Source organism: Homalodisca vitripennis, unplaced genomic scaffold (assembly GCF_021130785.1).
Source record: "Homalodisca vitripennis isolate AUS2020 unplaced genomic scaffold, UT_GWSS_2.1 ScUCBcl_86;HRSCAF=1036, whole genome shotgun sequence".
NCBI lineage: Eukaryota > Metazoa > Arthropoda > Insecta > Hemiptera > Cicadellidae > Homalodisca > Homalodisca vitripennis.
The window spans coordinates 18,821-39,726 of record NW_025776218.1 but is presented as its reverse complement, the minus strand read 5'-3'; the positions used below and the strand labels follow the sequence as shown (position 1 = coordinate 39,726).

The following is a 20,906-nucleotide window of genomic DNA, read 5'->3' as shown; positions in this document are numbered from 1 at the left end:
AAAAATTGTTTATTTATAGAATGAAATTTGTATCGATGTAAATACAGTGTAGTAATAAACTTGTATCAGCTTTTGTAACTCAGGGTTTATTCCATTGTGTATTGTATGTCAGATTGCTCTACACTACAATTTATGGTTTATGTATTTTATAAATATTAATTACGAACTTGGTCTGCGTGTATTTAGAAATATAAAGTTTGTATTTTCTCAGAGTAAACATTTGTACTTAAGATAAATAAGGGATTTTTGCTGATCATTTTCACTTAATATTTGAGTGATTCATCAGATCTCATGTGAATGTAAGTCCTGCAGGGGCTTTACTGAAGAATATTTAATTTAATCTAGTATTTTTAACATTGTGTGCCACATAAATGATAAATTCTGCTTTTTTAATTGTTTTCGTATTTCAGTGCTGATACTTATCTTTTGTTTAATTCTTAGAATAATATTTTCATCAATATATTTTAATGTACTGTTACTTATTATTGTTCAGCTGAAAATTATTTTAGAAGATTTGTTCTAAATAAAACTTTTCATTTTATTTCCACAATATTTGTTTTCTTTTTGCTCTAGTTGAATTTATTGTCATGATTAGAACTTAACGTCATCTGATTAACCTGATTTTTAAAATACAGACATTCGATTTTAGCATTCTAGTTACATTTAATATTTCTATGATTTTACTAACTGAGCAAAAAATTAGGCTGATTGATTCATGTAGTATCATGGTTAGGATTTCATAAGATGCACGTATAAGGCTTTTTATACAATGAAGCTTATTTGATTGGTGTTTTTGTTATTGTTGTTGTTGTTAATATCCTATATTATTGGAATATAACCTAATTAACAAGCTTAACGTTGTATAAGATTTCTCAATTTCAAAAATACAAGTTACATTGCGTACAGTATTGGGATTAAGACGTAGGTACTGTATAGTCTATAGACAAAACATGATTCAATGCATAGTTCAATTCAACGATTCAATATATATAATTTTATTAGTTACAAAATAAAAGAAATATTTATTTCTGTGTTTAGTAACGGGAACAAACATTTTTAAAGAATTACTTTTAATACCTTTATGTTGTTTAACTTAATTTGCATTAGAGGAAAGATGGGAATTGAACGAGATTTTCCTGACCGCAGATTTATATTTTGAGGTATTGAAAACACTCAGGCAAAGACAGGAGTGTGTACTGTACGAGGCAGCAAGACTACTGAGCGAGCACTGAGCAAGAGCAGCGGTGAGGTGACGAGGAAGTGTATCTGCCGCGCCGCGCCAGTGCCAGCGCATGTGTTTACTGCTGTTGCTATTGGCAACGGGAGTGAGGCCTAGCGCGACACTAGTGCTCTCTGATGCTGTCATCCACTAACTAAATTTTTGCGCACGGTCGCTAACTGTCTGTATAGAAAACGTATTCCATTGTCTGTGGTATTATTTACCAGATGAGAAAAAAAATAAACATAGGGTTTGCTTGAAATTCTTCTGCTCTGTTTTCCAAATAAGTTTTCAAATAATTGATTTGGCATTAAAAAAATCATCAAGTGGAGTATATGTCGGTTTCTGATGGTAGGAAAGGAAGGTGTGCACCAAACAAAACAAAACCAGAAGTAGTAAATCTTGTAAAAGAAACACATAGACAGTTTCCCAAGGATGGAATCACATTACTCCAGGAAAACACACTAAAAAAACTGTATCTGTCTCCAGAAACTAAACTTAGCAGAACTTTATAGACTGTATGTCAAGGATTGTACTGAGAAAAACTTAGAACCTGTTTCAGAGTATAGTTATCGTACAATATTTAGATCTTACGACCCCCTCTCGCAACTTACGTCCCCAAAAAAGACCAGTGCACCAAATGCAACCATTATAACCGTGTTGAAGATACGAGTAAGAGCCCATTTGAAGAAGCTTACCAAGTTCACTGTAGGAGAAAAGAGGAAGCAATGGATATGAAGAAAAAATACACGGTAGATAAAGTTGATAATCAAATTACTGCAACTTTTGATTTACAAGCAGTTATGTCTGTGCCTTATGCAGGTGATTGCCAAATTTATTATAAGCGGAAATTGTCTGTTTAAAACTTTACAATTTATGATTCAGATGGGGATGGTTTGTGTTATTTATGGGACGAATGTAATGGAATGAAGGGATCTTGTGAAATAGGCACTGGCCTATTATCATACATTAATGGCTTACCTGAGACTGTTACTCATCTTATTACATATTCGGATACTTGTGAGGGACAGAACAGGAATCAATATATTGCAGCTGCAATGTTGTATGCAGTGAATAAAACCCACATCGATACCATAGATATGAAGTTCATGGAACCTGGGCACAGTTATCTGGAAGCCGATTCCATGCATGCAACAATTGAGCGTGCAAGAAAACACAAAAAAATATATACTACCAGAGAATGAAGTATCCTAATTGAAATGGCAAGAAAGAAGCCAAGTCCCTATACAGTAAAAACTTCAGTTCTCTGAAATCCTAGACTTGAGCAAGCTTGGACATGAAGTCATGAAGAACAGAACTACAAACCTGAATAAATCCCAAGTAAACTGGCTAAAGATTAAACGGTTAAGATTCCAAAAGTCTGAGCCTTGCACAATACAGTACAAGTACGAGCTTCAAAATGAGCTTGAGTTTCAAGAGCTGAATGTGAGCTTTATTAGTAATCACGATAATGACAACCATTTACTATCCTGGGGCACAGTTGAATTATCTCCCAAGTACAAGTCAATGATCCCCACATCTAAGGCCAAGAAAAATGATCTCATTTCTCTTCTAAATACAGGGGTGATTCCAAATTGTTATTCCACTCTAATCAATGACATCCCAGCTTCAGACAAATCCAAGGATGTAGTCCCGTATGTTGTCGAAGATGAGAATGATTAGAATTTATTTTGTTCCCTTGAACTCAAAAAGGTCTAGGCGTCTTGGTAAAAGAACGAAAAATCCAATTCAGAAAGTTCTGACATCTCTAAATATGGAGTCCCAGATATTCTTACAGATAACAATGATGAGGACTAACTGTTTTATGGTATAATTAAAGCATGATAGACAGGCTTCCCCCAACTTTGAAATGTTCTTTTTAATTTTTCCGAAAGTTTTAAAAAATGGACATACAATGATTGTGTTCTTAACCATCGTTATGATAGTGTGAAATGTAAGAAATGAATACATCCTGAGGGCCTCAGCAGGCAAATATTAAAAAAATACAGTATAACTTGTACATTATAAATATTTTTGTACATATAAACTTGTTATTACTTCTGTTTATAACTTCTATAATAGGGCTGTTTTGGTTTTTACAAAGTTGCTAACACCTATACAAAAGAAAATCTAAAAATAATATTTATAAAACAAAATGTTCATTTGTACAAGCAAATTTCAGAAGATGAATCTCTAATTGGTACTAAATACAATTTATTCCGTTGTAAATTACTGTTTGAGTTATTTTAGTACAAAGAAAACGCGTTACTATGGTCCACAAGAAAAAAGAGAAATAAATGACGAGACAACTTTTAAAGAGAAAACAAGGAACAGGATGACTAGACAAAGGAACTACTGTAGGTCGCAATACTGCCTGCCCACGATCTTTCCTTCCCTTCACTCAGTAACCTTTTTACAATAAGTTTCATATCTGATTTATGTAAGTTTTTTTGTAAATTGGGGGAGTGTCACAGTATATCTTGCGACTCAATGTGACAAATCGGCAATAAGTAATACTAATTTCAAACTAGTAGATGTTCGCGGCAAATTGGATGACGGATCTAGTTCATTTGATCCGCATAGTATAGCCTCGTCGCTAACGATGACGTCAAACCACGTGCAAATGTTAAAATGATTATTAGAGAAAACATATAACTTTATATTACAGTAAACTCAAATAATCAATTTATAACAACTACAAAAGACACTTATGTTTTATAAACAGTAGAAACAGAGATCGAATTAAAAACGTATTTGCGTACGTTCGGGATTGAAAGTGAAAGGCACCTATTTCTGTTATCTCCCGCTCACGACCTATAACGTTCTACTTGTTTGATTGACACACGGACTGCTAACATCTCATCTTATTGAGGGAGCTCATGCAAATGATTAAATCTGTTTTATATTTATTAGTTCTGCTGAAGATCGCCCTACGTTGACTGCGTCAATTTGTCGCGAGATCTGCCCCTCGTAGTTGTGTCAATTTGCTGTGTGTCGGTTTTTTAGTGTTGTTGACGCCCCATGTAGTTGTGCGCCTTTTTGTTACCAGTCCCACGTTGCTGTACCATTTTGCTCTGGATGGTGATGGTCGCCATCTTGCTCAAAATCTGCCCAAAGCTAGCTGCGTTCCCTTGGTACTGCTTGAAACTCTGCCACCTTCCAGATAAACAAATTGCTGTCCCAATCCTTTCCCAATCACTACTCAAAATGTGCTCCCTCTCATTGGTGATGTAATTTACTTCGTGTTAGATAACTCATACTATTCCAACTTAATACCAAATTACTATTAAATTTGAATGTCTGTGGTGTTGTCACCAACAACAAGTCTATGTCTATCTCAGGTTTTTAAATAGGTTGAGTAGTGGTTAAAAAACTTAATATCACTCCATTAAAGTTCCTATCACACTTTTTTATAAATGGGATACTCAAAGAAAAGTCAAACCAAGTGACCTTGACGTTAATTTATTCCATATTACACTGTCCATACATATATAATTCCACTCACCTTGCTTTGATAATTTAAGAGTCTAACATAATATCCCATCCTTCATTAAAATTTCAATACACCATATTACAGTTTCCTATTAATTTCACCATTACTATCTCAGGAGAATCCACACAACCTCCTTGCTTCAAGTCTGGAAAGAGAGAAGACCGAATCTCCGTATAAAACTACGGATACTGACTCAAAACAATACTCATCCCCTCTCCCGTTCAAATCAGCGTCTTCACGAATAAATATAATTTGATTCTTTTTGAAGTGAAAACTTCTTTAGGCGCGTTGAGCGTTTTGGTAGAGGGTAAAATCCTCGGTTCGCCGTCACCGACATGCTAATGATACTAACCTACATGAAAAAGTCAGTCTCGCTGTGTTTTTTAACCGTAGACTTGGCCGCGGACTGCTAACCTGCATGAAAAAGTCAGTCTCGCTGTGTTAAAACTGTCCCGGCGGAGTATGAAAAACAGACTGCGAAAATCAGTGACCTTTACGGCTTCCTCTCGCAATTTAAAAGTGAAGCCAATGTCGTACAATTCTGTAAGATGCGTCAAATTAAAGCTCTTAATATTGGCAATCTATTGGTTTACATTTTTAAATATTAAAAAAATTTTGAAATAATTTTGATTATTGTTTACATTTTACATAGCGTTTACAATGACAAGAAAAAAGTAGTAAGCGAGGATTTTTTTTATTTTTTGGTCAGACAAAATTTGTCAGCGAGAAAGTTGTGTGAAAATAGATGAATATTTTTTTTTGTAATTTATCATTTTTTTTATTGGAAGTTTAGTTTAGCCTGTAGTAGCGTATGAAGTGATGAGTGAACGTTTCTGCCGGAACTGTAGTTGGCGCATTGGCTCACTGATACCGTATTAACTCAATAAATTAGTTTATTGTGCAATAAAAATACCTTTACGAAAGAACCAAGTTAATTTAACTAATTTATTAGTTTTAAAAATATTGTGGGTTTAATTGTTATTACAATTATATACTTTATCCGTAGCAATAACTGTATTATTTACAACGGTTGTTCAACTCACTGTTGTTCACTCGGTTGTTTACTCACTTGTATTCTATGTTTAACTAACTATTAATATTGAGCAATTACAACATATTTTTATACAGATAAATGAATAATGAAAACAACGAATATATTTTTAAACATTTTTAATATTTGTACGAATATTTGTATTTAAAATTTAGCATTATTCATTTTAATTATGTTTTTAATATTTAACCTCTTCATCATGAAATGAGTATTATTACTGTATAAGATTTATCTTACTAGCGTGGTAAAATAGATTTTCTAGTTATTTGATAATATTTTTTCGTGGATTTTAAAATTGGAAAATTAAAAACGCGTCACATTTACAATTACAGATGTACTGCTACTATAACGTATTGTTAATTACTCTCAACTTAATAGTTCCGTTTTCACTTCTATCGGCAGTCCCACTACTGCTACTGTTTTTTTTGTTTTTTTTAAATTGTCGAAAATTTATCACGTTTACTATAATTAATCAATTTAAGTCTTTCTATTTTCTTTTTATTATTTTTTCAAAGCTTTTTATTTAAATTTTTAGCAACATGTGCTTTATGACGTCATCAATATACAAGTCATTTATCCCACAATTGGCTTTTCTGCGTAATTCTAATTAGTACTTTTGTAAAACACAAATTTTGGTTATGCTTACTTCATTTTAATTAATCAAATCTTTTCCCGTATAAAGTTTAATATATTTCTTCGTTGTTAATTAAATAAATCTCAATTCCGACAACATGTGATTCACTGACGTCACAATCTGCCGATTCACTGACGTCACAGTCTGCCAATTCCCCGCGAATATTCAAATGTCGTAATTTGACCTGTTACAGTTCTTATTAAAATAGAGAATGAATGAGTACAGTGTACATAATTTTGTATAGCGTAATGTGAGAAACGTATTTGCTTTGAAAAAGTTATATTTCCATATTAACTATTATAGTACTGGCGAAGTTTTCAACCACGAGTAGACTAGAAGTTAAGAGCCACGAGTTGACTAAATGTGAGTGAATTGAATAATGAATTAATTGTAACAAAGTGTTTCTTTCTGAAAGTATCTAAGGAAGACTAAAATTTTTAAATATGTGAACAAACGTGCAAATGTGAGTACATGAATAAAAATTAATAGAATATAAAAATTTTGCATATGAATTTGAAGTAAAATAGATGCATTTCGAATTCAATTGGATTTTTGAAGTGTTAAATTAAACATACATTGACTTACATCATATTGAATAATATTAAGATTCGTGATAAATAACAAAGAAGTATTATCAAATATATTTGATGAGACTTTCTATTTACATTAACCATTAACCACCTCATACTCTTTTAATTCAACAATATAATGCTGGCGAAACAAATACGATACATTTTAAAATCGACACCATCAACGTGAGGCTTAAGGACTACATATTCCCAATGCTTACAAATTGGAATCCGATTACGTGGAGTTTCTTCCTACAATATTTTAAGTTCATACCAGACAAAACCCGACCAATTTTCAAGTTGACACAACCACGTGAGGCACCAAAAGACAAGATACGACCCATTAGAAACTGGCTTGAACAACTAGGGCTACACAAATCCCGAACACTTACATCGGTCGGCTAACTCATTATCAAGGATCCCTACGTTTCTTGGGCACCACATGTACATTTCTTCTCGTAAGGTCGGTGAATGAGTTTTTTTTTGGGATATGTGTCTCTAATAGCCTGTAGACTGCTTAACGAGTCGGAGCACAGTATCAACCTCCGGGTCCCAGTGCAAACAATGCTTTGTGTCTTCTCCATGGTTATCACTTCAGCCGAATACACTAAAGTCGCAGGGCAGAGTCCTTTCATAGCTGTCGATGCCACAAACGCACAACTGGTTCAAGCTTAACTCTTTAGCCTGTCTGTACATATAATGTCTCTTTTATTTTCAAATATTTCCAGATACCTTTTGTTTACAATCTTGCAGGATTGTTAGGATAGTCGACCTGTTTATTATCCATAGAGGTACACAAATGCAATGGCGTTGGCACACCTCGATATCGTGGCTTCGTATTGCAATCAGCATGGCGTCTACTTTTTATACCAATAGTATTTGGGACATTCAGTTTAAAACGTATATATCTTTCTATTTATTTTGGAATACTATATCATATATGAGAGGTAATTTTAAAGCAAACCAAAAACTCCACATTCAGCCAACAGACTGCAATGAAATGGAACGGTAGATAATCTGAAAGCAGAGTGATGTTTGCTAACAAGCATCTAAGGAGCGATAAGACAAGCCGAGAAAATGATTTGACACCCATAATCAAGACACGAACGAAAGACAAAAGCTCTGCGAGGAAGTTTTTTACTATCCGGTCAGTATCAAACTTCCCGTGGAAAAAGTTTTAAAAAATCGATTAACACGTTCGCTACCGATATGTTAAATAAAAAACATATATATAGACCAGCTGTCCCATATATGCGCCGTACGGTTTTTACTCCTGGACCAGCGTCCCACATATGAGCCGCTCGGGCCCGCTGATACAGACCGACGGCGCATATTTGGGACAGTGTTCTATTGTTACTAATAATATCCTGACAAATCACTGGTCTATTTTAACGGTTTAATATTTTCGTATCGGTCTCTGGGGGTGTCTGGCGCAAATATGGGACGGTTGGTCTCTGGATAAGTCAAAGTCAATGACCTGTATTTACGGTATATATTTCACTGGTCTCAACAGTATTAGTTTGTGAAATGCTCGTCCGGCCGCGCCACTGCAGCAGAGCACGTGGTTCACTAAGTTTGAGGTTATGTTCAGTGAATGAGGTTACGTTCTGTGAGTAAGTTTACGTACTGTATAAGCTTCTATCTGATTTTTTATGAACATGGAGCCAAATAGAAAACGAAGGCGTGTGTGTACCAACAGTGAGATTTGACCGTGAGTTAATTGATAGTGACAGTGACACTGAAATAAGTTCTTTATTTTCATCAGATGGTAACAGTGAGTACATTCCAACCTCTAACAGTAGTGATGATTCTAGTAGTGAAGTAGACCGCAATGAAGTTGTTACTGAAGTAGAGGCACATGAATATGTGCAGAATCAAAATAATTTTACCGATGATGTTAATGTACAGTTCGTTGCCAATGAAGTCCACAATGATCATATCAGTATTAATGGTTGTTGGACTGACACGAACAAAGTCCCACTAATTCATGATTTTGTGGGTGAAGAAAAAGTGAATATACAAACAACTGATCCAGTTGAAGTGTTTGGCAATATTTTTGACACCGCCCTGTTAGAAAAAATTGTCACATGGACAAACACCAGAGCTGGAATCATGCGAGGGACACCTCTTTCCAAACATGCTCATCTAAACTTTTGGGAAAATGTTTCTGTTGAAGAATTGAAAAAATTTTTAGGTTTGTGTATGTTGATGGGTAATGTAAACCTTCCATCTATAAAACACTATTGGTCCAAGGACGGCTTATATGAGCATCCTATCTTTGGCCGGACCATGTCCCGCAATCGTTTTGAATGTATTTTAAGATGTTTGTGTTTTTATGATCCAAACATAGACTCCACAGACAATAGGATGCATAAAATTGAGAATGTCCTCAATGATATCTTAGCAAACTCTGTTAGGGTTTACAGCCCTGGGAAGTCACTTTCTCTAGATGAGGCTATGGTCCTCTTCAGAGGCCGACTGTCGTTTCGGCAGTATATAAAAAACAAATCACACAAGTACGGTATAAAACTGTACGAACTGACAACATCTGATGGATTCATTTTAAATATCATCATCTACTTAGGAAAGGGGACACTTATTGACAAAGAAAAGGGCCACGCCTTTGAAGTTGTGAGAAAGTTAATGCAGAACTACCTCGGCAAAGGCCACATAATCTTTCTCGACAATTTCTACAACAGCGTGGACCTGGCCGAGTACCTCATGACCAACCAGACTAACATGTGTGGTACTCTACAGTCAAATAGAGTTGGGAATCCGCAAGTTGTGGTGCAAACAAAACTGAAAAAGGGGGAGTGTGTGAGCCGTCAAAGAGGTGACGTTACCGTCATGAAATGGCGAGATAAAAGAAATGTTTTGACTATTTCAACTTCAAATGGCCCCGAGATGGAGGAAACAAGAACAAAAAGGGGAGAAGTGATCCAAAAGCCCAGCATGGTTGTTCGCTACAACAAGGGTATGAGTGGGATTGATCGCAGTGATCAAATGATCTCTTATTATTCCACTCCTAGAAAGTCTCTTCGGTGGTACATAAAAAATATTTTTCCACCTGCTAGATGTATCACTGTGGAACAGCACATTTATTTTTTCCAAATTGACAACGAAGACAACCTATCTGAATTTCAGAGACATTATTATAAAACAATACATTCATGTAGAACCCATTCCACGGAAACCTCGCCCCATCCGCTCTTCACAGACGACTCATGCTCCTGTCAAGCTGGAAAAGCGACTGAGGTGCCATGTCTGCCGAGAAGCACACAATACAAGGAAGCAAACCTTTTATGCCTGCTCTATTTGCAAGGACTCTAAAGACAAACCATTTGGCCTTTGCATGCCAACTTGTTTCAATCTATGGCATGAGAAGTAGGCCCAAACATCCAATTTATCTCAAGTACACTTTTGTTTGAATTTATTTGTAATCTTTGTAATGTAAAAGTTTGATTTATATGTATTATAAAATATGTAAAATAAACTTGTTCATGGAATAGGTGTGTTTTTTTGTTAAAAATTATCCTTGAATCTAAAGTATTTCAACAAATAAATAGTGGCTCATATTTGGGACACTCGGTCTATGATACCATTTTGATGCTATAGACCGACCGGCTCATATATGCGCCGTAATAAAATAATGCTAAAAAACCGCAAAAACAGAAATATACATCAAATATATATATAATTAGGGTTATTACAAAGTATAATAACCTATTTAAACAAAATCTTACCATCGGTCTGTGATGAAGGGCACACCAATATTAACTTGGTCTGTGTGTAAAGATCGTATTTCTGACGTCGGTCTCTCGTAATAACCCGGCCGGCGCATATATGCGCCGCTCGGTAGCGAACGTGTTTAAACTGCATTTTTTTGTCTAAAAAACTTTTTGACCCCTCATTCCGGGGGAAATTAAGCGTTATCTTAATATTTATAAACACTCGGCGCGCGAGCTTCTCCCAGTCTCAGTACGGTCTTCAGTTCTTCAGTTCTTTTAGCGTGAAAAAATGACATTTTGGCTTACCTATAAACCCCACCTAATATATTTTCTAGGATAAAATACGGATAAAAGTTCAGGTTTATTATTTTAAATCTTAAACTGTCTTTAAATGGCTTAAATATAAAGCTAGATCCTTACATAATAGAATAGAACAGAACAATGTTGTATTCAACATTCTCCACAGTTTTTTAATGACAGAAGTAATTTAAAACATGTTAATAAATAATAATAAAATATGTACAAAGTTAATACATACGCTTCAATCCAAATCTTCAATGCCGCTCAAATCACCCAAGTCTTCAATGCCGCTCAAGTCATCTGGCGCGTTTTCACTGCTTTTCACTGTCACTGCTGCCGAGTGAAATGATCATTGTTTCCACGAGATTGTCGATTTGGGGCTCAGCTGAAGCATAATCATTTTCAATTTTTTTCACTTGTTCGCACTTTCTGGCCCATTCCTCTGCACCTATAAGTGAAAAACTTTTCTTCCGCTAAAGACTTAATACTTGAAAAACTGCACTGAATATTTCTACTGGCTACGTAGTTTTTCACTTCAGCCCAAATAAGTTCAATAGGGTTTAAGTCCGGGTGGTATGGTGGGAGCCGAAGCATAACATGTCCTCCACTGCTGGTCACTAGTTCATCAAGCTCATACCTAACAAATCTCGGTTTATTTAGGAGAATAACCCTGTACAGCTCCGGGACTAGCAAATCATCCGAAAAAAGTATTTGATGTTTAGAAAGGCAATCTTTCATCAATTGTTTCTTACTTTTCGAAGTAGGTGCTCTGTCTTTTTGTGCATTGTGATAGGGGGCGTTATCAACAACAATAACTGATCTTGGTGGTATATTAGGCAGAAGTTTTTCTCTTATCCATTTCATCATTGATTCCGTATTCACGTTATCATGGTAATCACCCGAATGACTCGATGCCTTCCACATTGTCAATGCATTGGGAACAATACCAGCTTCACTTCCTGCGTTATATCAGTATCAACCGTTCCCCTTTCGAAATGGGAACACGCATTCCTTTAGTTGATTCGTCAGACCACGATGAACTTGACACATGACTTGTCAGTATATAAGGATTCAATTCAATTCAAAACAATCTTTATTTACAATTTGTACATCATACATTATACAATATACAAATACAAAATGGCGTCAAAATTACAATTGAGAAGCTTATTAAAATAATGGTATCTAAATGATCACTAAATAATAATGGTATGAAGCATAATATACACTTAAATATACTCAATAAATTACATCGTATTGTCATTCAGAAAAAAACTCATCAAAAGAATAAATTGTTTTATGTAATAAATAATTTTTAAGTTTGAGTTTAAAACTTTTAATGTCATTAATATTTCTAATATTTTGTGGAAGACTATTGAAAAATTTTATACCTGCTACTAATGGGTTTTTTTTCTAAATTCTAAGTTTACTTTTGGAATTGCAAACTGGTTTCGATTTCGGGTCAAGTAGCTATGAGACGAGCCCAAAACAGGTACTGTCTCCAGCTTCCTTAACTGCAACTGCCGTTTCTAAAATATACATACTGTACACCGTTAGGATACCCAATTCAGAAAAATATTGTTTTACTGACTGACGTAGATCTAAATTGAGAATGATCCGTATAGCTTTTTTTTGAAGAAGAAGAATACTTTGCAAATTTTGATCGCTAGTTGCACCATATAGTACAATACCAAAATTTATATGGGAGTGTATGTGAGCAAAATACACTACTTTCAAAACGTCCAATGTACAGAATTTGGATATACTCCTCAACGCATATAAACCAGAAGCTATTTTATTCAAAATTTTATTTACATGTTCGTTCCAAGTTAAATTTTTGTCTAATGTCATTCCTAAAAATTTTACATTGTCTAATTGTGTCAGTTTTACTTGAGAAATTTCTATATCAAGATCGCTTGAGCATCTGTTTTGCCTTGTATTAAATCAAATATAATTAGTTTTTTCAAGATTAAGTAGCAAATTTTTTTTGAAAAGTAGTTTTTTAACTGATGTTAAATTACTTTTGGATTGGGTTTCTATTTCTTTTAGAGACTTATTTGAAATTATAAGATTCGAGTCATCCGCATATAGGCACATTTTACCAGCAACAGTCTTCGGTAATCCAGTATATATAACATAAGAATAATATAGGCCCAAGAATAGATCCTTGGGGGACACCATTAATTACAGTTCTTAGATTTGAGTTTACACTTATTAATTGATTGAATTCATTTTTAAAAGCTGTTTCTACAAATTGTTTTTGATTGTTTAGGTAGGACTGTATCCAATTTAGCGTAAGAGTTCCAACAATACCCAAATTACTAAGGGTATTAATGAGATTATCATGAGAAACACTGTCAAACGCCTTGCACAGATCCATGAAAATACCTGTGACATATTCTCCTCTGTCCACTGCATCAACAATTGCTTCAATAAAATCAATACCAGCAGTAATAACAGATTTATTTTGTCTAAAACCATGTTGTTCACTATCAAATAAATTATTAGATTCAAGGAACTCCATTAGTCTTATATACATAGCTTTTTCATAGATTTTTTAAAATATAGGCAAAATAGATAAAGGTCTATAATTATTTGGATCAGTGGTATTTCCTTTCTTAAAAAACAGATTTTACTCTTGAAATTTGTAATTTATCGGGGAATATACCAGTTATAAATGAGGAGTTAATAAGGTGAGTTAACGGTTTAATTTGATTAGTTTTAGCTCTTTTAATGATTGGCATGGGAACGTCATCGAAACCAATTGAATACTTGTTTTTTAAAAGAAGTAATAATTTTATCCAGTTCCAATTCTTTTATTGGTTTGATACGAAATTTAATTGGGGTTCTATTTTGATTTTCTGTAGTATTTAAAGTAGGTAAAACATAAGCATCATTGGTAATATTTGGCATTACATAGTTATCAACAATGTTTACAAAGTAATCGTTAAAAATGTTTACAGACTGTTAAAGGATCAGTTTTCCGTTTCACCATTAATCGATAATTTTGTTTCACTTCTTATTTCTGTGACTGGTTTTATTTCGTTATTTATAATCTTCCATGCAGATTTGCATGGGTTATCTGAAGTGATAATCTTATTATTTACACATTTACTTTTTGCCTCAATTATTTTGCTATAGTAAAGTTTTTTTATGATCCTTTATTATTTGCTTCATAGCTTTATCTTTAGTAACCCTTATTGTTTGGCTTAAACTAATTATTTCCTCTTTCTGTCTTCTTAACTCATCACTTAACCAATTTATCCTGTTACAATTTCGAATTCTGGTTTTAACTTTTGGAAAACATGTATTAAAGTAGTACATAAAAACTGTCATAAAAAACATCATATTTTTGATCAACCTGTGCTTGATAAAGATTTACCCATGTCTCAGATTCTAATTGTATAAGAAAGTTTTGTATATTTATTTCTGAAAATTGTCTTTTAAATTGTGTATAATAGTTTTTGTTGGTCTTTAAACTCTGGTAGGAGATTTCCAAAAGCTGGGCATCATGATCTGATAGCTCTGTGACAAGTCCAGTTACTGACAATTGATTCTTAGGTAAATTAGTAAAAATGTGATCAATAGAGCTTTGACAATTCAATGTACTAGCAATCATCCGAAAAAGGTATTTATTGTTTAGAAAGGCAATCTTTCATCAATTGTTTCTTACTTTTTGAAGTAGGTGCTTTGTCTTTTTGTGCATTGTGATAGGGGGCGTTATCAACAACAATAACTGATCTTGGTGGTATATTAGGCAGAAGTTTTTCTCTTATCCATTTCATCATTGATTCCGTATTCACGTTATCATGGTAATCACCCGAATGACTCGATGCCTTCCACATTGTCAATGCATTGGGAACAATACCAGCTTCACTTCCTGCGTATATCAGTATCAACCGTTCCCCTTTCGAAATGGGAACACGCATTCCTTTAGTTGATTCGTCAGACCACGATGAACTTGACACATGACTTGTCAGTATATAAGACTCGTCTAAGTATATAATTGGACGTCCTTCATCTCTGTAACGTTTGAGTGCTCTTAAATACGAAATTCTTTTTTCTCTTATTTCATTAGTCTCGATCAATTGCGGTTATTTTGTGTCCTTCTCCATTGAAAACCAAGTTCTTTAAGAATGTTGTTGATAACGTTTAACGTAATGTTGTTGAATGGCTTGATTTTGATCCTTTAAAGTCGATCCGCTGTTTCAATTCTACATGTAACAAAGATACAGTTGGTAGCTTGTTTTTTAGAAGATGGAACTCGTACACAACTCGCCTTATCAGAGCTTTGTCAAAGTCATCCAATCCTGTAATAGGCTTTTTACGATTCCTTTTCAATTTGTTTAGGGTGAGAAAGATACTTTCACCATTGTCATTATTAACGGTTAAATTTTTAAGCTCTTTATTAATTCTTGAGATTTCACGTTCTGAGACGCCTGTAGCTACTGCTGATCGGACACGGGCCTTTGCCAAGGGAATACTTAAAGTTTTTTCATCAGCCTCCTTTTTCATAAATGAATATACATTACTGACAATTTCACGACTTTGGCTGTGCAAAAACTCTACCCTTCAGTTTTGATTTCACGCGGGGTCACACATATTGCTTATGAAATAAGCTTCTTACTAAAACAAAATAACACAACGCTACCTTGGTTTGACAAGGTTCTATCTGGTCCAACCAAAATTTTAGAGGAAACGAGTTTGAAAATTCAAATTGCTAGAATTTTGTTCATTATGAATATAATTTAACAAAATTTTACTCAGTGTCTAATATAGTTATAGTGCAACATTTCATTTTGTTTTTATGAAAAAATTTTTTACTGTTGATTTTATATAAAATATGCCTAAATGCAGTTAGAACCTTGTCATAGACGAAATGAGCAAAAATTAAAGTGACAAGGGTGTAAGTGCACATACAACTTTTTCAAACTAACATGTTTATTTTTCTAAAATTACAAACATCAAACAAGGCTAACTTAACTATGAGATATTTACAAAACAATAAACTGTAGTATTTTTAAAGTGTTGAGGTATCACAACTTAAATGTTTTGGTTCATGATTGTGTATAAAACAAGTTAAATTAGAAAAATTGTAAATAATTAGGCACACTTAGCCATATTATTGTTCTACACAAAATGTTCTTCTCTTAATAATACTAATTTTAGAGATCAAGTTTAGTATCACTTAGATACTCCTTATTAAACATCTTTTTGCATTCTACAACAATGCACGTTTAACTAGATTTTTAAAACGGCAGTGTAGTACTCACGGTCTTGCAATGGCATAAACTGAAAAGCAGCCTTTATGTCTTTTTTCTTTGCTTTTGAAATATCTATACACTGTTTTTGGATTTTCGGTTTTACTGCGAGAACATTAACTTTACTAGAAGAGCTTGAGGGTTGCTTGCTTGCTGATAAAGTCTGTTTCTTACACTTTCTCTGGGGTGGTTCGCTAAACTTGATGTATTTGCAGTTTTCAGGCTCAAGTGGATCATGTGATGACTTTATGAAAATAGTATAGAGAGTTCTTGTAAACCTCAACCTTGAAACACTTGCAAACGGAACTTCTTTGTAATTCAGAAGCTTCGAAGTTTCTGTAAAATTCTTGAAGTCAGCAGGCTGCATTTTAATCATTCGGTACGGTTGGTGGCGACTTACTTGCTTTAATATTCTGACAAGTCCAATGGGAGAATAAGATTCGTGTTTTTTCATCTCTCTCTCTATGCAGCTGTGTGAACTGTCGACTTCCTGTACACAATATGAATGGCCAGGCAATGAATAATGCATTGTAACTGAGCTAACACTCGGGTTATCCCTTAAAAAGTCCAACACTGCATTTGACATAATGCTATTTCTATTTTGGGGCACACAAGAGTCAGACCAAGTTGTTAAATCACTGATATCATTTTTGTCCACCACTACATCGAGGATTCTTCTAACGGCAGAAGCAATGTCGTTTCCTGCACGACCTGACATAGTTTCAGGCCAAATGGCGCAGTACACTTGCTTCGTAACGGTATAGTAGGCTGTCAAGTTGTAGATGTTATGCTTTCTTAAGTAAAATAACGAACTTATATCAGGTGGGGGACTGTAATGACGTTCTCAAGATCAAACAATAAAACTGGTGTGTCATTATCCTTTTCTTTCTTCCTCACATCACGCATTGAATTTTTACAACCTATATGCCAGTCATATTCTTTCTGCAACGTTTCAGTAAGAGTTTCAGTTTTTCTTGCCACAATAAACTTTTCGCATGTAACGCACCTGTCACTCTTTGGACAGTGAAATCCCAGATTGAACTCTGTGGTAAAGATTTTGTAATATAACGATTTTCTGACTGGAGTAATATTTTATGATGCACATTTTTGTACATAAAGATCGTACATTTTTGCAATCGAGAGATGAGCTCCTAAGTATTTCCTGTTTGTCTTAGCCCTGCAGTAGTGGGACTCAACTGTGTGGAAAGATTTAATATGATCCCTTACTAAAGAAGGATCGCCTCTAGGTAGCCTACGGCTGTTTTCTGACCTTCCTCTTTTGTCCAAAGTCGGTGTATTTGTAACGACATTTTTGGTTTTGTGAGCGGTATAGATAGGTTTCTGGGAGATTGCTAGAGTTCCGAGGGAAAACAATTTACACACCTGAAATTTTTCCCCATTCAGAGTACAAAACAACATTTTGTAACAGAGAACAAAATTCTAGCATTTTGAATTTTTCAAACTCGTTTCCTCTAAAATTTTGGTTGGACCAGATAGAACCTTGTCAAACCAAGGAAGCGAATTGTCTTCCATCATTTCCATGATTATTTCAAAGTACTACCATAAATAGGTTAATATAACAAAACACTAACACAACAAAGTAGTAACAACTACAACATGTGGTCAGGAACAACATAACCTCTCATAGCAGCCTAGCAGTCACGTGGTAGTTAGCAGCCCAGCTGATTGCCACAGAGTATCAGTGCGAGATACAACCTTGTCAAACTGCACTGAGTAAACCAAATTCCTTCAGTTAGAACCTTGTCAAATTAGCAGTCTGGTTATTTATTAACATATAAGAGTAAGAGTCAGTTCTTCATGTACATAAGAAAGAGGGGAATCAAAAGCAACAATAACCCCATTTTCGCAAAAAATGTCAGTTACAACCTTGTCAAACCAAGGTAGCGACAATACAAAAACACTGAACGTAATAATTATTCACAGTTAACTGCACCCAGTAAATACACACAGCTTAGAACAACTCACTGTTAATACTGAAGTTTAACGATGCTCACTCTATGACAACAGATGTCACACTGGTATTATATTGTTTGGAGGGAAGGTTTGCTGGAGGGAAAGATGAGTCACAAGTCAGCCAAGCCGTTCCGGCTGGTCCGATCTTGAAGTCCGCCACCGTGGCGCGGGCGTGATGTTTTCAGGAATGAGCGATTCACACACCCCTCTTCCCCCCGCGCCATAGCCTACCACCGACCGGGCCCGCGCGCCCAGACATATTATTATATCTGTACGTGGACGTGCTAGTTAGTCCACGGCTCCGCCCTGACACGCCGGCACCTCAAAACCGCGAAACTGCAGCATCTTAATCTCTGGTAGAGCCCTTAAACCCCGCCACCAAGAGTGTAATTGCCACCAATCCCCCCAAATATATTGCAGCACCTGCAGCCCCAGCTGCACCTACAGCACCTCTGGCTCTGACCATCCCCCAAGCTCTCAAACCGCAGAGGAGGAGGAATATAGGTCGGTCCGGTCCGGTCGACGTTAAACCGTCAACCAATCAATAAAACCCTGAAGAAGAGAAGCCCGACGACGCAGAAGAGCGGACAATGGAAAGCCAGCCTGCACCTGCAGCTAGACACAATACCGCAGACCAACCCACCCAACGGAGTAACACTGCTGATGAGCCACCTAAACAGACAGGATACTTATCCCACGCGGCTGTTTTCAAGTGGATCTCATCATTAGTGACAATTGTGACTGATACCAGCAAATCACCGAATGAGCTGCTTGCGGCCATTCTCGTCTCCTTCCAGGAACTCCTAGTCTATGGATAGACAATTAAGACTGGTTGTTTGGAACGCGAAAGGAGTGATGTCCCGTAAGAACGAACTCCACTTGTTTGCTACCGACCACGACGTGGACGTGCTGCTACTGACTGAAAAGCACCTTCAGCCCGGCTCTGCGTTCAACGTTCCAGGCTATCAAACCTACCGGACGGACAGACCACCGCGTGGAAGAAGACACCCTGGTGGAGGCACTGCCATCTTGTTTCACCGGAGAGTTATCCACAGGCCAATCACCGCTGCCACTACTCGGACCTCGAATCCACTGGGATAGCAGTCAATGCAAGTGGAGCCGAAATATGTATCTTTTCAGCTTACTGCGCTCCGAACTCAGTGCTTCGCCCGGCCGAGCTAGATGCTTTGTTTGGCTGTGGAGACATCGTTGGCGGGGACTTAAATGCCAAACACGCATCGTGGCACAGCAGAAGGCCGAACACTAAGGGACGACGCCTTCGAGCCTATGTGGATCAGCGGGGAGGTACGCTGGTGGCAGCACCTGTGGACCCCACGCACTACCCACCGCGACTCAACGCCATCCCTGACGTAATAGACTTCTTCATGCTCAAGGAACTCCAACACCAGGTGGATGTACGTGTAGCTGATGACCTGTCATCTGACCATGTACCCGTCCTGGCGATAATAGCAACATTCCCAGTCTTGAGAACCCCACCCACTGGCCTGTTAGTTAGGACGGACTGGGAACGCTACAGTCGTCTCCTGAGCGAGCGACTACAGCTCCCACTCCCAGCAGCGACACCCAACAAGCTTGATGAGTATGTTTCGGAGTTGCACACCGCAATTTCGGATACCTTGGTGGAAGCGTCTCGACCTGGTCGCCCCCGGCACACTAGAACAGCACTGCCTGCCATCATTCGAGCTGCGGTGGACAAACGAAGATGCTTGCGACGTATCTGGCAGCAAACCCAGCAGCCAGTCGCTAAACGAGCCTTCAACGGTCAATGCAACATCCTCAAACGGCTGCTGTTTGACTACAGGACCGAGACGTGAAACTCTTATCTCTCTGGGCTGGAGTTAGAGGATGGCAGTGCATGGAAAACTGCAAAGATCCTGCGCAGCGAGAAACCAACGAACCAGCCTCTTCACAGACAGCGAGGCCTGGCCTCCTCCGTCATGGACAAGGCAGAGGCCTTTGCCGATACCATGGATGAACAGTTCAGGCCAAACGCGGAGATCTACAACGAGGACCACTGCGAACACGTGGAGGAAACTCTTGACCATTTTTTTGGTATGGAGCCCGAGGAGGAGCTGGAGCAGTTCACTCTGGAAGAGGTACAGGCCTTCATCAAGAAACTGAGAAAAGCTCCCGGACTGGATGGAATTGGAAACAGAGCCCTACTAGCTGCCCCTGCAACACTGCTGACTTGCCTACTTACCATATTCAACGCTGCCGTCCGAATGCATCACTTCCCGGCCAGCTAGGTGGCCAAAGTCATCCTCATTCCCAAACCTGGAAAATCCCCCCTGTTCCCACAGAACTTCCGCCCCATATAATTCCTTCCCACAATCTCCAAGCTCTTCGAGAAGCTTCTCCTGTCCAGAAGAGCTCCATACCTAGATGACTTTATCCGACCAGAACAGTTCGGATTTAGGAGGGATCACTCGACGACACAACAACTAGTTCATGTTGTGAACATGCTAGTTGACAAAATGAATTGAATGGGTCATTTTAGAAACAGCATAAGTCATTTCTTGTGAAATTGTGTTAGCAGTGTTTTTTACATCTTCATATGTAGATACACGTTTTCCATACAAAAACAACACAAGTCAGGTATTCTATCACTATTAATAGCATAATAGAAATTTTAACTCATTTCAGAAACAGCATAAGT

The 20,906-nt window shown here is 36.6% G+C and overlaps 1 protein-coding gene across 1 annotated transcript; it reads left to right on the top strand.

Moving 5' to 3' along the window:
* The first annotated feature begins 9,333 nt into the window (after window positions 1–9,333).
* Window positions 9,334–18,758, top strand: LOC124370332 (piggyBac transposable element-derived protein 4-like). Its single transcript, XM_046828621.1, has 2 exons — window positions 9,334–10,010; window positions 18,650–18,758. The coding sequence occupies exons 1-2, from the start codon at window positions 9,334–9,336 to the stop codon at window positions 18,756–18,758; spliced, it is 786 nt and encodes a 261-aa protein (XP_046684577.1).
* The last annotated feature ends 2,148 nt before the right edge of the window (window positions 18,759–20,906 follow it).